The sequence below is a fragment of the Giraffa tippelskirchi genome, chromosome 11 (assembly GCF_054371585.1).
Source record: "Giraffa tippelskirchi isolate mGirTip1 chromosome 11, T2T-mGirTip1v1.2.pri, whole genome shotgun sequence".
Classification (NCBI taxonomy): Eukaryota; Metazoa; Chordata; class Mammalia; order Artiodactyla; family Giraffidae; genus Giraffa; species Giraffa tippelskirchi.
The window spans coordinates 10,560,386-10,573,135 of NC_137285.1; the positions used below are offsets into that span (position 1 = coordinate 10,560,386).

At 55.9% G+C, this 12,750-nt stretch overlaps 1 protein-coding gene across 15 annotated transcripts in view; it reads right to left on the reverse strand.

Annotated features, from left to right (window-relative positions):
- Positions 1–675: 675 nt before the first annotated feature.
- HECTD4 (HECT domain E3 ubiquitin protein ligase 4) overlaps positions 676–12,750 on the reverse strand; it is a 168,933-nt gene continuing 156,858 nt past the window's right edge. For all 15 annotated transcript variants that reach the window (XM_081546311.1, XM_081546304.1, XM_081546308.1 and 12 more), the window contains 11 exons: positions 12,076–12,199; positions 10,379–10,569; positions 9,154–9,300; positions 8,889–9,008; positions 8,055–8,210; positions 6,338–6,441; positions 6,006–6,227; positions 4,780–4,946; positions 4,346–4,541; positions 3,564–3,786; positions 676–3,001 (listed from right to left, as the gene is read on the reverse strand). In XM_081546311.1, the coding sequence (XP_081402437.1) occupies positions 2,865–3,001; positions 3,564–3,786; positions 4,346–4,541; positions 4,780–4,946; positions 6,006–6,227; positions 6,338–6,441; positions 8,055–8,210; positions 8,889–9,008; positions 9,154–9,300; positions 10,379–10,569; positions 12,076–12,199 (1,787 nt within the window). In that variant the 3' untranslated portion in view covers positions 676–2,864. The remainder of the gene's footprint in view (positions 3,002–3,563; positions 3,787–4,345; positions 4,542–4,779; positions 4,947–6,005; positions 6,228–6,337; positions 6,442–8,054; positions 8,211–8,888; positions 9,009–9,153; positions 9,301–10,378; positions 10,570–12,075; positions 12,200–12,750) is intronic.

Here is a 12,750-nt window from a genome sequence, read left to right on the forward strand (position 1 = left end):
CCAGAGGGCATGTATGTAAATGTGTGTGTGTGTGTGTAGGGTGTGCGTGGTGTGGCGGGGAGTATGTGTGTGACGGACACGGGACAAGAAGGCAGTGCGTTGATCTTGGATGGTAGTTCTGAGCTAAGTCTTTCCCTCTTCCCTGCATTTTCCTTTTGCACAAAGTAGTTCTAAATCCACTGCCTGTGCCCAGGGGAGGACACGTGGTCTAAGAGGGGCCCAGACTCTTCCAGTGCAACTGTTCACTTGAGGAAAATCTTCACACCAGATGAGAGTATAGACCAGCTCCAGGACAAGGAGTGGGCAAGACCTGCAGGGGTAGGTTTACCTTTGACCTTGGATTTCCATCCCTTCGATCAGACTTCCTGTATGAACACCAGAGCGACTTCCCCGGTGGCCCACTGGCTAAGACCTCATCTTCCAATACAGGAGGTGCAGATTCCATCCCTGGTTGGAGAGCTAAGATCCCACATGCCTCGTGGCCAAAAACCAAAACATAGAACAGAAAAAATATTGTGACAAATTCAATAAAGACTTTATAAAAAAGTCCACATCAAAAAAAAAAAAACAAGAAAAAAAAGAAAACCACAGACTTAAGGGGTCCAGTCGGGGAGCAACAGATTGTTTATAAGCATAATGGAGTTAAGAATCACACCAAGTGCAAAGAGACCATAATAATTAGAAACACTTTTAATTTCTAGCCTCTTGGTGACCCTCAAGCATCAGAGCCATTCAAGGATGTTGGCCTTTGAATGTTCTCAGCAAGAGTAGATGACCACACAACTCTTAAGGTAAATCAAAATTAGATGAAGGTTATTTATTGGTGTGACTTTTCCTGTCATGAGCTTCCTTTACACAGCAGTGGTGTAAATAGCATCAAACTGAATGAAAAGTTTGTTAGATGCAACCATAAATAATTATAATAAATATACATCAAGTAACTTTACAGCACACATTTTTTAGGGCCAAGGTTTGGATCTGTCTGGACCTCAGTGTGTTCTCTGGGAGAAGCAGTCATGTTAGCAGCAGATACCTTACTCACAGCTGTCATCTAGTCAAGAGATGGGCCAACAAAAGCTTCCTCTTGGGGAGGTAGCTGACAATTCAGAGTCCACTCAAGGGATGGGAAGGATGGGGGGGGTGGGGACAAAGATTTAAAAATACAGGGAGGAAAAACCACTTTTAGTAAATGCAAAGGCTCTTTCATTACGCAGAAATGAAATAAGAGGATCCTTGTTGTCAGGACTATGTCCTGGTGAGACCCCCAGTCAAGGGGGCTATGGCCTCCGGGAGGCAGCGGCCAACCGTGTTCCTTCCAATCAGGGAAGCAGGCACCTCCAGACGTGACTGATCCTGCATCAAATGTAACTGATGCGACTGGAACAATTCATCCAGGTTTATCCTTTCCTTAGGTCAGGGAATCATTTCTATAATGGTCCTTAATGCATTTCCTAAGAAGAACAGGGAGGTGGTGGATGCTAATGCCTTTAACTCTAAAATCCACACCTTTCCAACAGGCCAGGAACACAGCCGAGAAAGGAAGAACAAATCCTCTCTCACCAGCATTCACACTCCAAAGCCTTCTAGACAGCACTCACGCAGAACTTCCAATATTCACAATATTTTACAATAAATACAGTGATGTGATTTTGCACTAACTGGCAAGGTCCAAAAATGACAGGGTCCAACAGGATGGCGTATGCTGCTCTCGAACAAAATACCACTGGACAGAGACCTACTCGGGCACAGATGCACTGGGGCTGCAGGGAGCTGTGGCAGCTCAGCCCTGGTACACACTCACGTGGGGAAGGGAGGGGGTGCAGGGCGGGCCTGGCCAGAGGGGCGGAAGGACCCCGGTGTCTCCATCTGGACTTGAAGGTCTTAGTCACTGAAATAGACCCTGAATGGAGCAGAGCACCTCAGACAGCTCTTTTGAAAATGGGGTGTGGCCTTTCCGCTGCTCCTCACATCACAAACACTGTAGTGAGGAAGGGCTGTTTCTGAGGACAGAAGGGTTGAGGGGTAGGGGGGGCAGGCCAGAGTCATGTGCTTTCATGTTTAGAGTCCCAGAAAAATGCCCCCACTTGAGCTCTGTCCCTTCAGCTCCCGGGCTCCTCTCAGCTCCTGAGCTGGGACGCACCTGGCCTGGCTCTGTGGACTAAGGTCAGGAGGGATCCCTTCAGTCGTCTGCTCCTAAGTAGCACTCAGCAGGAGCCTGTCAGACTGGGCCCAGGAGAGTCAGAGAGCAGAAGGGTTGTCTGGGTGGGAAGGGAAGGGCGAACCACGGTGGGCTTTTCCTCAGAAAAACCCAGACCATAGACAAGAGTCTACAGCCGGAAGATCAACACACAAAACTCCCTACGTGTGTCTCCCATGTTTGGGTCACTGGCCCAACCATTTCAAGTTGGAAGGAGGCCTGCAGGAGCCATGTCCAGCAGAAACGCCAGCTCGAGGCAGAAGGCAGGGCTGGCCACAGACTTGTCTGTGGAGACGCGAACAGGGCGCTCTGTGGGCTGAGGGCATCTCACTACCAGCTTCCTGCTGGGTGGTTCTGTGATGTAGCGTCAGAACCCCATGGCCACAAAGGAAAATGTCCAGGAAGATCAAATGAGACACGAGCTGTCTGGGAGCTAAACTATCCTACAAACATACCACAAACAGGTAGCAAAAGAACCAACCCATCACGAAACGTACAAATACATAAGGTTAAGTCTTCCAGGAGGCCCTGGAATGTGGACAAAAGTTCGGAAAAGCAAAATGTCGCCAACTCCTCACGCAGGGCCCCGGAGGGGTGTGCCCGCAGCGGCAGGCTTCCCAAGCCAGCAGAGCAGAGCCTCGGTGACAGCCTAACTGGCTCCCTCCCCTCAGCCACTCAGGGGGTCTTCCCGGTAGTGAATGGCACAACGTAGTTTCTCCAGCATGACTTCCAGCGAGGAGTACTGGGGAAGCTTGATCATGAACATGCAGGTCTCCACTCGGATGTAGCGAGAATCTGGGGAACCTACAGGAGGGACCAGCATTAGAGCGAGGACCCCAGGGGGCCTGACTGGCCCCTCTGCCTCCAGGTTTGCCTCTTTGGACAGCTCTTAAGACAACCCCAAGGCCCAGTTGTCCGCTGGCGGGTGGAGGGGTGGAGGGGGAGGATCTAGGAGGCTGGGGTGGGGCAGGAGGAGATTCTGGGGCAGGAAAGAGCAGCACAGGCCCCAGATGGCTGACCTGTGACAGGCAAGTCTGGCCAGCAAAGAGTTTTGTTTGGATTTTTCAAAAATTTGAAATTTTTTGCTGCATTTAAAAGTCAAAAGATGGCATTTCTGGATTTTAAGTTTTTAAAAATTTCAAGGGATATGTCAACTTTGGGCCTATACTGCCACTTGGCGAAAAGTCAGGTTTGGGAAGCACATGACACCCCCCCCCCGACCCCCCGCACCTCTCATTTACATTTGGGGAGTGGTGTTCAGGGGTACCTGTCCATTGTCCTTCCCCCTTCATGCAGCGCCTAGCAGCCCCAGCTCCAAACAGGGCCCGAGTGTCCCTGCTTGGAACGTGACAGGGGAGGCCAGTACCTGCTGTGCCATCCGGGGGGGCAATCTTCATGGGGTACGGGGGCACGTGGGCCGTGTCAGGACCCCCGTCTTTGCAGGGGCAGGTGAACGGGATGCGCTCCTGGTTGCAGGCAAACTTGATGAACTTGCACAGCTCCTCCTGGGCAAACATCTCCAGTGCCCCCCAGAAGAACTCGATGTGCTGGTCGGTCTCCATCAGCCCCACCTGGTACATGGTGTGGGCCTGTGGAGAGAGGCCCCAGACGTCAGCAGACCTGGGCCTCTGCTAACCCAGCCTCCCACCTGACCCCAGGCTGGGCCCGACCCCAGGGCACGGTGATGACCACAGGACACAGGGAGGTCACAACTATGACAAGGACTGCAAAGGCAGTGGTAACAAGAGGCTGCGTGACTCTGGCCTACCCGCTAGGCTCGGCAGCAGGGGTTCTACCTATGTTACCCCACTGACCCCACTGGGTGGGTCCTGCCGCTGCTCCCGTTAGAGGTGAGGTCACTTGGGCAAGGTCTCCCAGCTGGCATGAGTGAAAGCAGGCCACGCTGAGCAGTGGAGGGGCTTTGCCTCCGGCTAGTAGCTTAATTCACAGGTTCTGGAGGCAGGTGATCTGCCATTTCCTGGCTGGGTGACACTGGGCAAGTGACCTCTCTCAGCTTCCGTTTACTCAGCAGTGCAACAGGGATGAGCATGGCTCCTCTCTTACGTGAGGGGGACAGAGCACCAGGACACAGGAGTACTGTATAGACGACAGGCCACATGCGCCCGCCAACCCGGCCCAGCCACCGACCTTCAGGAACTCGAGGTTGATGTACGGGAGGCCACAGGTGCGCAGCTCCATCTCCAGCGGGCTGAGCGTGGTGAGCAGCTGCAGGGGGATGATGGCCCCGAGGCCCGCGCGCACGGCCGTCACACACTCCACGTTTTGCAGCTCGCGCAGCCGCAGGCTCCGGATGGCGGCCGCATAGATGTCCTTGTTCTCCCACCTGGGGCATGGGCGAGGGATGACACTCAGGAGGCTGCTGGCGGCATTGCCTGGACCTCCCAGGCCGGGCAGCTCAGGGAATTCCTCTCCTGCTCTGGGTGTCACCCACCCCAGAGCTGCTGTTTCTGAATACGGTCCTTCCACTGAAGATACTCCACCATCTTTCTTGGTGCCCCCTGTCCTGCTTCACATCCTCCCCCGGGAAAGCCGCCTGTTCCCGCCCAAGGCCCTGCACTCACGCCACAGGGATGTGCCGGCCGCGGCTGCACAGCTCCACCTCCTCGCCCGTCATGGTCAGGTAGGTGAACCGGCAGCAGGGTTTGTTGGGCCCCTCGGGGCTCTCGGTGGCCAGGTGCTGGGAGGCGATCTCGGCACACAGGGCCTCCAACTCCGTCTCATCATTGATCTGAAGGGAGGGCACGGCAGAGCGGGGCTGACCACTTCCCTGCTCCCCAGATCCCCAGTGATAGAACCTCATCCCCGTTTGGGGACAAACGTCGGGTATTGTTGAGGCGAGGCTACCCTGGCCACCATGAACAGGTAGGTGGCACTGGCCTGGCCTGTCAGCCATGCCCTCGGTTCAGGGTTGGGCACTGACCAAGGCCTGGCTAACAAGACCAAATTACAGCCTCTTTCACTGGTGCGGGCACGGCTGAAGGAGGGTGAGCCTTGTACTGCTGGGACATCCTGAGATGAGTCATTGATGATGTTATCGGAGCACCTGGATTCAGCTCTGTCTGAAGCCCAATCTATATCTATACTTTCAGTTTTAAGGTCAAATCATTTTTTAAATAAGTTTTCCTAAGCTGCTTTGAGCTGTGGTTTCCTGTCACTTGTCACCAGAGAACCCTGACTTAATCCCACCTGTGTAAAGTACATGGGCCACCCTCCACTGTGTGGCACACTGAGGTGCATGCGGGGCCACCCAGAGGACAAAAGCCTGTGGCTCTGGGGCGGTGAAGGCTGCGGGCACCCCAAAGGAGGTTCGTCTGCCTCCCCTGCCAACCCTGGGGTGGTTCTGTCTCCCAGCACCCTCTGGGGCCTTGCCCATGCCCTCCAGACGGAAGCCTTGGCTGGACTGCCTGGACACCGTCTTACATCCCTTGCCTGCCCTCAGGCCCTTGGCGCCACCCACAGCTCTGGGAGGGCCTCTCAGAGCAGCGCCTGGCAGTGATTCATAACCCCCAGCCCCTGGGGGGTGTCCTGCTTTGACCCTTTAAGCAATTCATTGTGAGCAGTCAGCTGCCATCCTAGCCCCTGGCTTTGCGGCTCCTGTGTACCGGCTGCCCTCAAGTGGCAGCTAAGGGGACTACAGAGCCTGGTGGCGAGGACCTGCCCCGCCAACCTCAATCTGTGTGGGAGGTGGGGGGGGGTGGGTCAGCTGACACCTCCTCCAGAATACATGGGGCAGGGGCACTGCTCCAGAGCCCCACGGGCCCCCCAGAAAAATGCGTTTTTCACTTACACTCTCAAATTTCTTGACGTAATTGTAAGTGAGTACGTCCGCTTCCTGCAGGTCTTGGTCAGGGTCCAGGGGCTCGCCCACCAGAGTCTTCCAGAAGGAGGGCAGGAGGTCCAGGGGGAGGGGGACGTCTGCTCGGATGGCGATCCCCAGCAACTGGCCCAGGAAGTGCAGCAGCTGCTCCTCCCCGTAGGTGATGGGGCTGGGGGTCAGGATGTACTTGCCCTGGAAGCCGAGGCAGGGGCAAGGGATGGACCACGGGGGCTTGTGGAAGGCGCAGAGTGGAGCCCCCGCCCCTCAGGGAGCCGCCCGCGGGGCTCGGTCCCACGTCTCACCTTGTTCTTGTTGACGGCAGAGCTGGGACACAGCAGGAGGAGGGAGAGCGAGGAGCTCTGCAGCTCTCTGCACACCTGCCACAGGAAGTGGCGGAAAGAGCCGCCTGCGGGACAGAAGGGAACCTCTCAGACCCGCTGCCCGCAGGCCCCGTCCCCACTGGGACACCCTGACCCCACCGGGACATCAGCCACTCTTCCTCCCTGCACTGGGGCTTTGGTGAGTAGAAAGAACCGCCCAAGGGCTGAGGGACCTGAGTTCAAACCTGAGGGGCCACTAACTGGCTGGTGGCTCCCAAGGAACCGCCTCATTGCTGAGGCCGGCCTCCGCCCCTCCACCTAGCAGATGGGGGCCATCACTACACCCACCTCCCAGGCTAGTTCTGGGGAGTCCATGAGATCAAAGGCAGATCCTTCGTGGGTCAGCTGTCATGGCTGCAAGCTGACACTGATACGAGGGCTTGAGGGACCTGTGTCCGTCCCCTGCGCTGGGCCAAGAGCAGGGCCCCCTGGCTTCCTCAGCATGGCCTCCCGCCAAGCCCAGGGCTTGGCATGTTCAGTGAGAACACAGATAAATGGACGGACACAGATACAGTGCGATGGGCAATGGGCAGTGATCGGCTCCTCTCCTGCCGCCATTTCAAACATGCCCCTGGGTGTCTCACAAAACTGTCTGTGGCCGGTCTCCTCCACCCTCCCCTGGGCAGCCCGTCAGTGCCCTCAGGTCTGGACATTCTGAGGAGAGCTGTGTGTACGGAGGACTTGCTTGGGGACAGATGTCAAGGCCTGGCCCTCATAGCTTCCACGGAGAAGCAGGAGACTCCTGCCTGCTGAAGCCACCAAGGGCTGGGACAGAATCGGACAGGCCTGGGTTTGAACCCCGGTGAGCCTGCTGACTTTGGGGAGTTTCCCCATCTTTAAAGCAGGGCAGTGCTGTGTCAGGAGGAGTATAAGCTGTTGAGCCTAGGCCTGGCTTGTTCTCTCAGTGAAAAGAGCTGTCCTCAGAGAACCTCCGAGTAAGGTGTACCCAGGGGAGGCCATGGCGCCGGGAGGAGGGAAGGCTGCTGCAGGAATGTGTCCCATGATCAGGGCGAGCATGGGAGACAGAGCCGCTGAACAACTTTCCTGCCCAGGGCGCCCAGTGATAGAACTTTCTTCTCCCACCCAGTATGGGAGGCATTTTCGGAATGTCTGAGCTTAACTGAAGACCACGAGGGAGCACTTTCTGAGTGGCTGTCCCTCATCCCTGCAGTGTGAAATGGCAGAAGGTGCCATTTTGATCGAGGGTTCCCCAGACCCCTGTCTCTTATGGGGCACATACAAGCTTTTAGCCTGACCAACCCCTCAGCCAAGGGCTCTTCCTGGAAAATAAGTCTGGTCCACACTGAGGGCGTCTCTCCTGGGTCCACTCTGCCAGAGATGCACCCCTAGCACTGATCAGAAGCCGGGTCCCCAAGCCTGCAAGGCTCAGGGCTGAAGTCCCAAACCAGCAGTGGCACCACACCCCAGAGGACAGGGGCAAGTACAGGGGGGGCTTGGTTTGGAGAGCCTGGGACCACTGGTCACTCAGGGGCAGTCCTGGCTTCTGTGTAGAGCAGGGTAATGAGTATGTGGCTTCCCTCTTGCTAATGGGGAAGATATTGGCTGTTTAATAGTAACCCCAGGAATTTCACATTCTACACATGGCCTCCAACCTGAACTGGCTGAGGGCTCCACTTACTGGTGCCATGGACCTCCTCCCCTGTGAAGCGGATGTTGAAGGCATAGGTAGGGTCTCCACCACTCGCCAGTTTGACACAGAGCTGGGAGGAGGGCACTGAGGCCAGCTGCCTGGCTGCCTGGCAGAAGTAGGAGTTCTCAGAGGCTCTGATCTCCCCTGGAATGAGAGAGAGGAGGTGCTGAAACCTCCCAGGGGCCACCTCCCACCTCCCAGGGCAGGAAAGCCTCCTGGCCAGGCCCTGCCTACTGCTCCCACGCCCCCCACCTCCTGGAGCAGCCCCTGCCTCCCCTCGACTCCTGAACATCTTCAGTCGTCACGTCTCCATCATGGGGGGGTCCCCTCAAGGAGCCCACGCCCCTGTTCTCCATGTGGTCAGCCCCTCCCATCCTGCCACGTGTCTTGGGGAGGCCCCCCACCTGGGCTCCTCTCACTCCCTGGCTCGTGCCCCTCCCGATGTCTGTCTGGTCATGTGCCGTAAGGGAGACTCCTGGCTGCCTCCCCAACATCCAGCCTCCCCTCTGCTTCGGTGCCTGAGCCTGGAATTTGGCAGGTCCATGGCCAGAGCAAAGCCCACCTCTCCCGCCATCCCCTGAACTGAGGCGTGGCCTGTGCTGCTGACACACCTCCTCCTACCCACTGAGAACAGTGAGCTCTGGACAGACTAGACAGGGAGCCACAGGCTGAGATTCAGAGCAGGGCAGCAGGAGCACCCCCACCCACGAGGGACTGTCAAAGCAGCTCCCACATCCTTTTCTAGAGGCTTCTTTCACGTGCGAGGAATCAACTAGCCAGGTGCCGCTGCCTGCATCTTCTGGTCTGTGTGGCTCATCTCACCTCCCACGATCTCCAGCGGGTCCAGAGTGATCTCTGGTGCCGCGTGGTCGGCCGTCCTCTGCACCGTGGCATTCAGCACCCGATTCATGACGGTCACCTTCGTGTCATAAAAGATCAGCCCTGGAGGGAGGAAGGTGGGAGAGAGGCTGGGACGGGGTGGGTGGCTTCCCCTGCCCCAGTCACCCCGAGGCTGTCCCCTGTGCATCGTGCAGTCTCTTCTTGCGGGGCGAGGGGGGAGACAAGCTGCTGGCAGCTGGGCACTGACCTTTGGCCTCCTTGAGCAGGGCAGCGATGCTGTGTGTGTACATGGGCGTCTGGCGCAGCTCCACCAGCGGCAGGAAGAAGGTCTCGAGCGTGGTGTTGAGGGACTGCAGCAGGGCGAAGCGCAGGCGCAGGCTCTCGATGGGCACGTCTGTGGAGCATGGCGGGGAGGGGCAGTCAGGTAGGGCTCGGTCTGGTGAGGCCCTGACTCTCCATCTGTCTGTGAATCCCTTGGGGGGCCTGATCACCGGGAGGAGCAGGAGGCTGCCGGTGAGGAACTGAGGCCAGGCGGAAGCAAAGGGCAAGGCCTGGGTTCTCAAGGAACCCATGGGTTCCCTTGGCCAACTCTGCGGCTGTGCCAGGGCTGCATGCTATACTGCTTTTAACTTTTAATTTTCAAATAATTATAGGCTTAAAGGAAATGGCAAAAAAAAAAAGTGGAGTCCTGTGTACCTTTCGCCTAGCTCCCCTCAGTGTGACATCACACATCAAAACCGGAAACTGTGATGTGGGGACACTGACTTGTCCTTGTCCGCCCTCACATGCGTCCCCTCTCTGACCATGAGACTGACGTCGGGACAGCTTCTTGCTCATGTTCACTGTCACAGCGTCCACAAGAGAGCGAGGGCTCGGATGTGTGGCTGATGAGAGTGAGCGGGTTGAGGGGCCTGAGGAGCACATGGGCACCAAAAGCCCCAAAGCCAGCCCGGGGCCTGCTGTGTTGTGACAGGGCACCCTCTCCAAGGGTGGATTTCTGGAGAGTGTCTGTTTTTGTGTGTGTATTATTTTTCTGTTCATTCCTGGTTTTGATAAAAAATGCTGTTGTCCTGTCATTAAAGATCGTGCCTCCAACACAGGCTACCAGATGGCCTCTTACCCCTGACACCAGGCTGGCATCCAAGGCGGCCTCTAGGCAGGGGGGGACTGGGTGTGACAGCGGGGTTCTCGCCTCCCAGCCACTGCACTCATGGGTCTGCTGCTTGGCGTGGTTGCGAGGAGCAAGTAATAAGTCCTCACAAACTTTAATTTGGCCACAATCACAGCCTCTTGTCTTTCTCTCCCTCTTTCCTTACCCACTTGGTTCACAGCAAAGGTTTCTAAGGATTTGTTTAATGGATGTGTAAAGGGCTTTGAGTCCTTCTGCACACCCCCTGTGCCATTGTGGGTGAGGCCCCCACAAGGCAGCCCAGGTGGTGGTCCCTGAAAGGCATCCCCCTGGGCCTACATACTCAAGAGACAGGCCACTCTGGGGTCAGCGGCATCTGCAGGATCCAGATACACCTCATGGGGATGCAGACGTGCAGGCGTGATAGCCAGGTGGCGGCACAGCCGGTTGATGTACTGCACGAGCGCCACGTCCATCTCCAGGGTCCACTTCCTGGAGGCCTTGTGAGCGTGCCGGACGTCGATGCAGGCACACCTAGGGGCAGGGAGAGGCAAGGTGGGGTGACGGCCACTGGGGACGCTGGGTTCCTCCACAGTCATGTCCCAGCTCCTGTTTATAAGACAGCTTTGCCTTCCAGGTGTTTCTTGGTGCTCAGCCAAGTGCTGACTGTAGACGGAGGGACTATTCCTCTTGAGCAGAAAGCGCTCTTCAGAAGAAGCAGGTGGGGGTGGGGTGGGGGGGAGGGCAATATGCATCCCCATGTGCCTCCCGCATGTCCATGGACTAGAGAGTCTGAGGGTTAAAGATATGAGTGGAGTCCTTGGGTGAAATTTAGGCTACAAAGCACACCTACTTCCTGGGCCTCAGTTTCTCCATCTATAAAATGGAGCTGGTGATGGCATGACCATGTGCCATCAGGAGGACTGAGTGAGAGGACACCCGTAATGCACACGACATGGTGCCCGGCACCTCCCGAGGGCAGTGCCAGTCACAGGTGTCCTTTACCCTGTGACCCCACCCCAGGTCCACTTACGCAGCTCCTTGAACAGGCAGGCAAAGGTGTGTGTGTGAGGGCTGCCTCGCTACAGCCACATAAGATGTAAATTACAGTTTCTAAAACCAACCAGAGACCTTGGCCCTGCCACGGTGAGCCAACACCCATCTGGGCATCAACTCTGAGCCTTCAATGAAGGTATAAAGCGCTGGTGCCAAGCAGTAAACAATTTCTCAATTGTTTGGAAAATGGAGCTTTAAAAAAGCACGCTTCTGGCAGCCATTCTTTCTCTGAGGTCCAGAGCCTCTTGCTGTGGGTCAGGGTGTGTAGGCCTGTGTGGTGGAGCCAGAGAGAGAAGGTGGGGAGATTTCTTCCGGTTTGCAAACATCTTGCCTGTTTGGGATTCTCTTACAGAAAGGGGAAACCATATTTAGTTTGACCCTGGAGCCTTGGCGATTAGTGACCCTGCTGTGCTCCTGCCTGGGAGGGAGAGACTGGGAGAGGAAGTGTGACGCCAGACAAAAAAAGACTCTTTGGAATAAGTCATCCCTGTAAGGGACTGACCTGTCCCCTCCCACCAGTTCATATGTTGGAGCCCTAACCCCTGCAATGTGACTGTGCTGAGGCAGAGCCTTTAAAGAGGAGATGAGGTTAAACGAGGTCACAGAGTGGCCCTAATCTGACAGGACTGTGATCCTCACGAGAGGGACAGACACCAGAGATGCAGGCGCAGAGGCAAGGCCACGTGAGCACACAGTGAGCAGCTGGCCGTCCGCGAGCCAAGGAGAGCCCTCTGGAGAAACTAACCCTGCAGACACCTTGATCTTGGACTAATGGCCTCCAGACTGTGAGATACTGGATTTCTGTTGTTTAGAGCACTGTTTCAAATGGGTGAGAAAACCCACTTTAGTAAAATTAGAAAATAACTCAATAGGCATTAAAAACAGGCCAGACGGAATGGCTTCCCAGGAAATCATCTCTTGGGAAGTGTCTAGTGGCTGAGGTCAAGTTTTCACAAGGAACTGACCGGGCTGATGGCCTCTTACCTCTCAAAGTGAAGATCGTAGCCGCAGGATAAAATTGCTCTCCAGATGCTGCGGATGTCTTGCTTGGCTCGGTCGATCACAAACTTGTGAAATCCTTCTAAGGTCAGGTACTTCTCCTCAGGGACTGATGAAAGAGTGTTCACAGAGTTAGGGATCTGGTGAGAAGCGGGGGCCCCACAAGATGCTCTCAGTGCACCCTCTATTTCAGGACCCAATTCATCTAACTCCTCTGTCTCCTGCTGTCACTCCAGGGTCTATTAGCAGTCCGTCTCCACCTGCTGCTCAAGGACATGCATAACCCCTCAACCTGACAGGTGGTCACCAAGGGGTGGGGTGCTTCTCCTCCAGTCCCATCTTCCTGTATGTCAAACATTCCTGACTAAGCAATTTTTGTGACAATAACAGCTTTCTCCAACTCTGCCTGGACCTTTAGGAAGATGAGGCTCTAATGCCCAGGTAAATGCCCTCTGGGAAAAAAATTTCTGAGCAGATTGCCAATCTTTACTTTCAGTCACAATCATCAGTTCTCTTGGAGATATGGTGTTTCTGGAGCTACTAATCTGACCTCCACAAGTTCAGGTCAGAGGAGACGGAGGCCTGGAGAAGTAACTGGAGTTGGCCAAGGATGTGGTCTGTGTTGTGAGCAGGGCTGCCCTGCCTAAGCTAAAACGCGAG